The 10,521-nt window shown below is 36.2% G+C and overlaps 1 protein-coding gene across 1 annotated transcript; it reads right to left on the bottom strand.

Annotated features, from left to right (window-relative positions):
• Nucleotides 1-6,313: 6,313 nt before the first annotated feature.
• On the bottom strand, nt 6,314-10,521 carry LOC112518069 (sugar transporter ERD6-like 7). Its single transcript, XM_025125635.1, has 16 exons — nt 10,357-10,521; nt 10,224-10,286; nt 9,912-10,001; nt 9,770-9,829; nt 9,558-9,689; nt 9,346-9,421; nt 8,972-9,036; nt 8,805-8,897; nt 8,525-8,605; nt 8,336-8,420; nt 8,145-8,251; nt 7,971-8,030; nt 7,862-7,909; nt 7,703-7,768; nt 7,508-7,622; nt 6,314-6,429 (listed from the first exon to the last, which is right to left on the bottom strand). The coding sequence occupies exons 1-16, from the start codon at nt 10,513-10,515 to the stop codon at nt 6,314-6,316; spliced, it is 1,416 nt and encodes a 471-aa protein (XP_024981403.1). The 5' UTR covers nt 10,516-10,521.

The following is a 10,521-nucleotide window of genomic DNA, read 5'->3' as shown; positions in this document are numbered from 1 at the left end:
AAGAAATCACAATGGTAAGTTCTTTTTCTTTTTTTAGTAGAGAAAATACATCTATGAGTAAATTATGGTTTTTGTCTTTGTGGTTTGGTAATAATTTGGATTTTCATTCATGTGGCTTATAAATTGCGATTTTTTATGGTTTATAATTTATTGTTATTTTCATTTCTGAACTAATTCCTACCTTTTAAGTACAAAGGACCAAAATAGTAAAAAATTATAAACCACGAGGACTGAAACAATAATAAATTGTAAATCATATGGACGAAAATAACAATGAATTACAAATTATAGGGATGAAAATTACAATTATTAACAAAACCACAAGGACGAAAAACTTAATTTACTCTAGATTTATTGATAGTTAATGTTAGGGTACGTTTATTAATGTTGCAAAATGTATAGTGTATATATATCCATCAGATGAGCAGCCAGCTCATAGGGTTGTAATCTAGATTGTATCACTCAGTCTTTTTTTTTTCTTTTTTGAATATATGATATTTATATACGACAAATGCAACAAATAAACTTACATACCCTCCTTACTTATGGTGGGGTTTGAACCCCTGACCTCTTAGGAGGCCAAAATCTACGATACCGCTAGGCCAAAGGCTTTTTGGTTCATTTAGTATTTGCATGCATTTTCTCCCTTCCAATTCTTTTCTTTGAAATATGAATTAAAGGCTGTTTATCAAAGGATTATTGGGTAAGTATTTACCGGGTGTCATTTCTTTTACCGAGTTTGTTTGGTAATGACCGAGGATCTTACCAAGTGAGGGGAAAAAAAACTCTTACCTGGTAAGCTTTTATGGAGGAAATACACTTACCAACAATCCATTTTGATGATCAAAAATGTTATCTGATAACGTAAGTGACAACGTAACCGCTTACCCGGTAACCATTAGGTAAATAGCCTCTTAGAGCATCTTCAACAAATACTTTAAAATAGAGATTTTGGAGATTATTTTGTTCGAACAACTATTCTAAATAAAGAAAACAAGAAATGTGTTATCGTTTTAATTGTGGAGATAGAATTATTATCTTAATTGTTTCCACCACTAAGGTTAATGGTATTTTCTATAAAGTTTTCTTAGAAATATTTGGAGGATGAATATTTTTAGTAATACAATTAATGTTGAAATCTTTAAAATAGAAAATCTGTTGGAGTTGAATATAATTTTTCTTATGTATTTTAACTTTTGATTTTATATTTTAAAGAAATTATAGATTATGTGATGGATTCCTTATTAACCCATGTGTTCTTAAAGAAAGGGTTCGCAACTTGAAGAGTGTTGAAGAGGACTCACATTTTGACTCGGAGTTTCGACGAAAATGCCATGATTTATGTTGTCAAGGTCGATAATGGTTCGGGTATCTACACTTGCACATTTTTACAGAAGCAATCATTGCTTTGAAGCGGTTATTGAGAAAGTTGGAAAGTCGTTCAATGAAATTGTTGACATGAAGAGAGCCATGAAAGAAGATGAGGAGCATGAAAAATGGACAAGTGGTTTTTTTGAGCATATTCTTGTAATAGTACGACATTTGAGCATATATTTGTAATAGTTCGACCATTGAGCATATATTTGTAATAGTTCGACCATTGAGCATATATTTGTAATAGTTCGACCCTTGAGTATGTATTTGTAATAGTTCGACCCTTGAAATTATATTTATAATAGTTTTTGAACATATACTTGTAATACAACGATCCTTGAGCATATACTTGTAATACGACGATCCTTGAGCATATCTTTGTAATAATTCGGTCATGAGCATGTGTTTGTAATAATTCGGTCGTGAGCATATATTTGTAATAATTTGATCATGAGCATATATTTGTAATAACTCGATCATGAGCATATATTTATAATAATTCGGTCCATGAGCATATATTTGTAATAATTCGGTCCATGAGCATATATTTGTAATAATTCGGTCCATGAGCATATATTTGTAATCCATGAGAATATATTTGTGATAATTTGGTCCTTGAGAATATATTTGTAATAATTCGGTCCTTGAGCATGTATGTGTAATATTCCGATCATTGAGCATGTATGTGTAATATTCCGATCATTGAGCATGTATTTGTAATGGCACAGTCCTTGAGCATATAGTCGTAATGGCACGGTCCTTGAGCATATAGTCGTAATGGCACGGTCCTTGAGCATATATTTGTAATGGTACGATCCTTGAGCATATATTTGTAATGTTACGATCCTTGAGCATACATTTGTAAATACTACGATCCTTGAGCATACATTTGTAAAATTTCAATACTTGTGCATATTTTTGTAGTAGTTTGATCCTTGAGTATATTTTTGTAATAGTTTGATACTTAACCATATTCATGTAATAGTTCGATACTTAATCATATTTTTGTAATATTTTGATCAATTGTTAACAGATCAATCGGATGCAACCAACTTAGGTTCACACTAAAAAGTTATATGTTTCCCATCAAACTACTAATTTTTCCACATCACCACAACCATGTTCGCAAACAAGTGTCAAAAATGTCATCATTTTTTGGTTTCCGGTTTTTGAACAATTATTAGAACCAAGTCTCAAATGAATATGACGAATTCTATGTAGAACCTTTAATCTGAATTAAGAATCTTATCCTAACATATTTTTATAGATTCCAAGAAAAAAGATGTTAAATGATTGACTACTAACAAGTATTTGAATCAATTATATTCCAATTCTCCTATTTTATTTTTATCCACCATTTACATGAATACGTGTAAATAAAGAGAAAATGTAAATATGAATTAAATATATCTTAATCTTTTTTTAAGCATATAATATTTATATACAACAAATAGAACAAATAATATTTATTTGGTGAGGTTTGAACCCTTTTCCTCGTACCAATGACTCACATACTGCTAGGAAACAAATAATCTTTATGGAAAATATTGTATGAAAATCAAAAACCATAACATTTCATCCTCTAAAAAACTCAAATCGTTTGTCAAAACTCTCAAGATTCTTACATAATTCTATGAGTAACTGCAATGATTTTTTCTAATAAAAGGAAAAATATATTTTATCATCATTGAAAACCTGTAAAAGCTTCCAAGAAATACGTACCAAATGTATGCATTAATGGCGATAATCCGTTGTTAGTTAGTCAACTTTCCGAGCATCTTGACCGTCGTACGGCGGCGATACTTGCTCTCCGCCACGTTGATCATCATCCAGGAGCCACATCCTCAATCGACCGTCTCTCAGAGGACTCCTCACCAACTGTGGCCACCGATTCGGTACCATAAAGATCTGTAACCGTCCATTCTCCCTAACTGTCACCAGATCGAATCTCTGCCGTCCGTTTATGTTCAAAGTCGATAAATCTGGCGGGAAATCGTAAGCCTCTTCGTATCGATAACTCTCTCCACCTCTCATCCGATCAGGCGAAATCTGCACCGCCTCTTTCGATTTTCCTCCCGTCGTTGCATCAGTAGCACCGCCGTTAACAGTCGTATCGGAGTTTCCAAGCCCTAGGAGATCAATTTCGGGATTTTGCAACGCAACACTCTCATCCTGATCTTCTTCCTCAATATTCTCGTTCTCCAGATTTGATGATCCTTCTTCTCCATCGTTCTTGTCGTTGTGAACATATTCTGGTGGCTGATGAACATCGGCCGGCGGTGACTGAGAATCGTCGGCGGTAGTGGAACTCATGATGATGAATTCCACGAGATTCAACACCGACAAACTTTACCCATGATAATAGTAATGGAACTGATCAGCGATTCACTATATACAGGGATTGCTTGGATTTCGATCGAGAGATCCATCAATAGAAGAGAAATCGTTCAAGAGAAATTTCAATATTTCCGAAATCAAAAACTTCCGTTTTAATGCAAATTGCGGCGGTTTTTGCATTTTAATTCTAATGCTAATATATATATTTTTAAATATTTCCATTTTATAAGATAATATTCCATCTACTGAACCAAATCAATCGTTATGTTATGGAATTTGGTAACAACCATGGAAATAAAATATGTTATTTTTACAAATATACCTTTTAAAAATATGTCTTTTATTATGAAATGTTGGCAATTTTGTAATTTTATTAATATTTTTAGGGTAAGTTATATGAAAAAATAACGTATTTTAAGTTGATTCATATTTTGGTTAACACACTTTCAAAACATCCATTTTGGTACCTAAAATGTAAAGTTTTAAACATTTAAGTATGTAGGTAACTGGTTGAAGTATTAACCGGTTACCATGTTGGTTGGCTTGGTGAGGGTGATGGCCATGCCGAAGCTCTCCTCCTTGTCCTTCCTTTTTTGCCTTTCAAAAAAAAAATGTGGTATCCAACTCAGAGTTATTTGTTGAAGCGTTAAACGGTTACCATGTTGATGTGGCGAGTCATGTGGTATCCAACTCAATGTTATTTGTTGAAGCATTAACCGGATACCACATCAACATGGTAACCGGTTAATACTTCAATCAAATATTCGGGTATTTAATTGTTTAAACTTTACATCTTAGATACCAAAATGAAAGTTTTAAAAGTACATTACCTAAAATAGAAATCAAGTTAAAGTACGTTATTTTTTTCCATTCAATTTACTCACATTTTTTAAATGGCTTTAATTTCTTTTTCTTTTTTCTTTTTCCTCCCACATCTGCAAGGAAAGTTTTGGGAAGAAAGTTATGATTATTTTCCTATTTGTTTCCTTACGTTTCCCTCCTAAAAAAAATTCGAGAACACGGGTTTTTTTTTTCCTCTACTTTCCTTACCTTCGTAAAAAGGTTTCGAGAACACAGCATAAAGACATATTCTATCAGGAACCTCATTTTCATTGATAACCGGAGAACCATGATAGTGCGTCACATATGCTTAGTCATGATAAATATGGATGGATGTGTATTTTAATGAAATCTGTATTCATAATGCATGTTTTAAAAATTCACATCTATATTCATTATGAATTTGAACATGTGGCGAAGTGTGGCCCCAATGTATAAGATAATGTGTGACCGCTTCCTTTCTCTACGTCAGATAAACAAAACCAGCGTTACGAAAGGTGTCACTGTATTATAATATGGGTGCAAGAGTATATATTTTGAAATTACCATAATAACATAAGTTTGCAATGGTAAAGTTGGTTTAGACGGCTTTTCTCCCATCCTAGGAGCGGGTTCGAGTCAGGTTTCAATCGTTTTTTTTTAGCTGATAATTTCAGGTTTACAAGTTTATTACATTTCTGGGGGAGAAATATGACAAAATACTCGTACACAAGACATCACATACGAAAAATGAGGAACTAACCAACAGACTGATAATGATTTTTTTGAAAAATAACCACAGCTTTATTTCTTATAGTCAAATGAGGCTACGACTCGAAAAACCTAGGTTTGCCTCTGCATGCGTCGCGCTCTCATTGGTTCCCCGATTCTCAGTGAAAATGAGATTCCTAACGAAACCTCACGTTCATCAAATGTTGTAGTTGTTCTGTTTTTTGGTATACTGAATACTGTTACGTCAAATGTTTTTTGGTATTTTGATAATGTTTTGTTAACTATAAATAAAATGTGTCAAAATATAATGAATTTTGTCCTATTTTTCTAGTAGTATAACGGTGAATTTATATTTTCGGTCAGTATCACGAGCTCTTAAAAAATTGATTTTCCATCTATTTTGACTAGTAACAGGTAGATCTTATAATTGTTTATAACGTGCATGTCAAATTGTCTAAGGGCCTAAGGGGTTGTTTCTTTACCTCTTAATAGTTCCATTAAGAGGCAGTTTTTGAACCGTTAAGAGGTGAATCTTGTTTGGCCAAAAAAAAATTATGTCACTTAATGGTTTTAAAACTCTCTGAATGATTTTGTATCTTGGGTCTCCCTTAACCATTCAGCGTCCTAATTTCGTTGTAAATAATTACCAAACAATTATATTTCATTTTGCATTATATCATGAGAGTCTTTTAATCATTCCTACCACTTGATCATTCTGTACCAAACCATTTAGCAACTGTTAAAAAGTCCCTAAATTATATCGTAACTTCCACCCACGTGGAATATGTTACATCACATCTACCGATGGCACGTAATTGAGAACTCGTTTATTAAATAAAATGGATATAAAACACGGAAAACTGAAATTTTGTTACACAATCTTAGAAAAAAAACCGTTGTTACACTAAATAAGAAATAAGACAGATTTTGTTACATTTTGATGTATTTCGACTTTAACTAAAAACGACATTAATACGTTAAAACAATAAGGAAACTAAAAAACATAAACCTTATCAAACGAGTTATATAAATGAACTCGATCCAGTGATTTCTAGCCGTTAATGGCAGCTTGAATCTGTTCCAATGTTCTTCCTTTCGTTTCGGGCACCATCTTGATCACAAACACGATTGCAACTGCATTTATCGCTGCGTAAATGATGAACGTACCTGTAATCACACAAGAAACTGAATCAATCACACTGTTGCAATGTCATTCGCTTTTGGGTTTTCGTTGGATATAAGGCTTGAATTTGACTGTAAAAAAGGGATGACGCCAGCCAGTAGACTGCTCCTACCGTACTGGTAGGTGTGAACCTATGAAGGCCCCAACAAGATCCCATGCACCTGCGCAATCGATTTTTGCAAGTAGAATTTTTCTGAGGTATGAAAGGTGCACACGCTAAACTTTGATGGTACTGATCCAAAATGTTAGAAAATACAAAGAACATAACTAGAAAACCGAAAAAGTCTCTCGAAATCAACTAAAAACCCTGAAATTGTCTCTCGAAATCAATAAAAAGGGGGGAAAAAGTCTCACGAAATCAACTAAAAACCCTGAAATTGTCTCTCGAAATTAATAAAAAAGACGGGAAAAGTATCGTGAAATCAACCTAAAACTTGAATCCCTCGAAACGGGAATCTGACTAAAAACATATCGGACAATTTTACGGGCCTTTGATCCATCTTGAAGACAAAAATCTTGGATCCACCCACTGATACCGGTCCCACGACCATCGTGGGGAAAGTAATTCTCATGTCCCACGGACATATTCTATTTTGAAGTATATGATATTTATATACGGCAAATGCAACAAATAAACTCACACACCCTCCCCATATTTGGTGAGATTTGAACCTTTGACCTCCTAGGAGGCCAAAGACTACGATACCGCTAGGCCAAAAGCCCTTTGGTTCCCAAAGCCATATTATTGGTGGTGTGCCTAGAGTCTTCATTCTGCAAAGATATTCACCTCCTTACCCGTTATGCTTAATATGCTAAAGTTGTATAGTCGTTGTCTTCTAGGTATATAATATGCGTATACAGCGAATTAACACACACCCTCATCATCTTTGGTGATATTTGAACTCTGATCTCTAAAAAGTTTGAGTTACCGGATACAGATAAAGATACAGATACGGATACATATACAGATACAGTTGTCGAATGCACTTTGATCACAATTATGATTGTTGATGTTATGGTTAGCGACTTTGCGTGTGTGTGACTTTTGCCGTATAAACTTACCATAGGAACTCCAGCTTAAGAGAAAATTAAAAGTATACGAAATCGCCCACGCGCCGAACCAATTCACCAGAGTCGCGAGGCTTCCGGCCGCTCCTTTTATGTTAATCGGGAATATCTGAATAAAAAAGCAGGTGTTCGGTTATTGTAATGAACGATAAATTTATATACAAGAGAACGGTGTCGATCTTGAATTACCTCGGACATTATAACCCATGGAATTGCTCCCATTCCGGCTGAAAACGAGCCGATATACAACAGTACGTGTTCAAGAAAACGTTAAGAATTCAGAGCTCAAGCACACGACGACGATATCAATAGTTCAGTTTTTCGATTAATCTTTGAAATTACCAGAATGCCCGTTACGGCAAGTGCGGGTGCTACTGATAGTCCTATTTCGTACGTCTGATAACAAAAGATAACGTCAGACGATGGAGAAAAAAGGTATAAACGAACGGAATACTACCTTAAAGTAGAACGAAAGTGCCGTTAGTAGACATCCCAAAACCAATCCCGTCGACGAAACCTTGAAAGATAAACATAAACGTTACAGTTGTCCGTTGCTAATGGTGTTTGCGACAGAAAAGGTGTCGCTAAAAACATGAAATGCGTCGTGTTTCGTTGGAGGTATTCTAGTTACCAATAAAAGAGGTTTTCGACCGGCTTTGTCTATGAATAGCGCATTTAGCGCGGTAATCACGATCTGTAACAATGCATAGATTATCGTTCCAAGATCAGCGGGAAATCCTGAAAGAGGCAACGACCCAGTTGATTAAACACGTTATATGATATTGATATGGTTAATGTGACGGACGAGGGCTATATATATACCTGCGGTCTCGAAAATACTACTCGTGTAGAAACAGATACCGTTGATTCCTCCGAATTGTTGGCAAACCATTAGCCCGACTCCTATCTTCACGTTACAAGCCAGAAAACGTTAAACATTATGGAACGAAACGTTCCATAGGCGTAATCCAAGAATTCTAAGAACGGTATTCGAAAACGAGATGAACTTACAACGACAGATCGAGAGTATCGTTTCTGAAACAAATCAAGTAGTCTAGTTTTCGGGAGCTTTTCTAGCGTTTCTATATAATCCTGTAAACAATTACGTAATGTGCAGATACGACGAGGTCAGAGGTACAATCCTACGTGATCGATAACCGCATTATATCCGAGCTGGAGGTGGGGTCCGGCGGTGGGAAGTATGCAGATTTGATCTTTACCCAAAGAGGAAAAGAGTAAGAGCAATTGTTTCCATGAAAACCCTGATTTCGAGAGTTTGTGAAACACAAACCTGGATTTCTGCGGCTTCTTCGGATATGTCGGCATCCTTTCCTCGAAGTTTTCGAAGCGCAATTGCGAACTCTTTTTGGTTTCCGATCTTAGCCTGCACGTTTATCAAACACCGTTTTCTTGATCCTCTTTTATCGTAATCTAACTGCGAAAACAATAAGATCTTACCAGCCATCTTGGCGATTCAGGTATAAAAAACAATCCGATTACGAGAACAACGCATGGACCCACTCCTGCAACCGTTACAACTTCGATCTGTCACTATTCAAGATTCCGGTAGCAACCGAATTCATTCCAACAAGTGTCCTTTCACCCAATTGACCTATAGCGACGCAGAGTCGTCGCTGTAGGTTTCTGTTGCGATGAACAAAAAATCGTCGCAATAACTTTCCTTTTTTAATTATATATAATAGTTATATACGACAAAACTCACAAACACTCCTCACATTATGCGAGGCTTGAACCCAAATACCGTTGGACCAATAACCCACTGGTTGGCCCGTTTTCTTGTAGTGTGGTGTATGTGTTTCGACCGTTGGTACCTGTCAACGCTAAGATCCTCCACGGCGTCACAGTCCCGATCACGAAGGCAAGGGACACGGCTGCAACGATCATAAGCTGCATATACCGATGACAAAATTCAACGTAAAACTTAGCACAATCCAGATATCTGAAGATACGTGAAATCTCTACAGATCACTTTCCAAAAAAGCCCTTAACGACATAACGGAAACTCCAACAATACGATCATAACCTGATTTGCTGCCGTCAACGATCCTCGTAGGTTTTTCGGTGCAATTTCGGCTATGAACACCGGTACAACGTATGAAAACACTCCCATCCCGTATCCCGTTGCTAGTCTTCCGCTATCCAGCACCACGGGCCCCTTTCGTAAAAGAAAAACCTCTTCATTTTGTGCGATTATAACACAAATTCGCAACGAGGAATACGAGTTTATTTACGTACCATAGCAAAGTAAATCGCTAGCCACCCGACCGAACAAAAAACGCTCGATATCCTCAAAGCCTGTTTACATTTTCCGTTACCCATAATTTCGTGTTGCACAAATGGCTGATAACATCAAAAGATTCGAACTCAAATAACTTACCCCTTTACGACCAACAAAATCGGCAATCGGTCCACTCGTGATGGCCCCGATCATTGCACCAAATGTCAAAATTGAGCCGAACAACGAGTACTGCAAAAAGGGCGATTCAAATTTAAGCTCGGTAACTGTTAGAATATCTGGAACCCATCAGACTACTTTCAAAACTGCCTTAACATGAAAGTGAGGTTCCCAACGGATATCGATGAGAATTGGTCAAAGTCTATCGAGTGGACTTATCAGCATCACGCTTCAATAACATTAACGTTGAGAATCATGTTTGTATCGAGATGAAACTGAAATTACTATACTAACCTCGGCTAGTGACAGATTTAGATCTTCCCGGATGGCGGATTGGGTAGGCGACGTGTAACCCGCCTGGAAAAACGTGTACCGATCGTTATTGGTTTTACGATTTTAACGAATATGATACGGATTCAGAACTTACACATGATCCGAAGGCGAAAGAACCACAAACAGCAACAAATGTGCTAAGATAAACCATGAAGTTGTTCTGCTTGCAGCTTTCTTGTTTGCATTCGTCGATCGTTTGAGCTACGAGCGGGGCTCGTATCTCGTCTTGAATCGCGATCTCGGTTTTCGCCATATCGAA

This window comes from Cynara cardunculus, assembly GCF_001531365.2.
Source record: "Cynara cardunculus var. scolymus isolate 2C chromosome LG 9, CcrdV1, whole genome shotgun sequence".
Classification (NCBI taxonomy): Eukaryota; Viridiplantae; Streptophyta; class Magnoliopsida; order Asterales; family Asteraceae; genus Cynara; species Cynara cardunculus.
The sequence above is the reverse complement of the archived record's forward strand: the minus strand, read 5'-3'. Positions and strand labels throughout refer to the sequence as shown.

Excerpts from the sequence above, each read along its gene's own strand:
- LOC112518069 (XM_025125635.1), bottom strand. The coding sequence starts at position 10,515 with ATGGCGAAAACCGAGATCGCGATTCAAGACGAGATACGAGCCCCGCTC. Across the intron at positions 10,002-10,223 it reads TAAATCTGTCACTAGCCGAG|TACTCGTTGTTCGGCTCAAT; the intron begins GTTAGTATAGTA and ends CCCTTTTTGCAG. Across the intron at positions 7,910-7,970 it reads CACTTTCGTTCTACTTTAAG|ACGTACGAAATAGGACTATC; the intron begins GTAGTATTCCGT and ends TTTTGTTATCAG.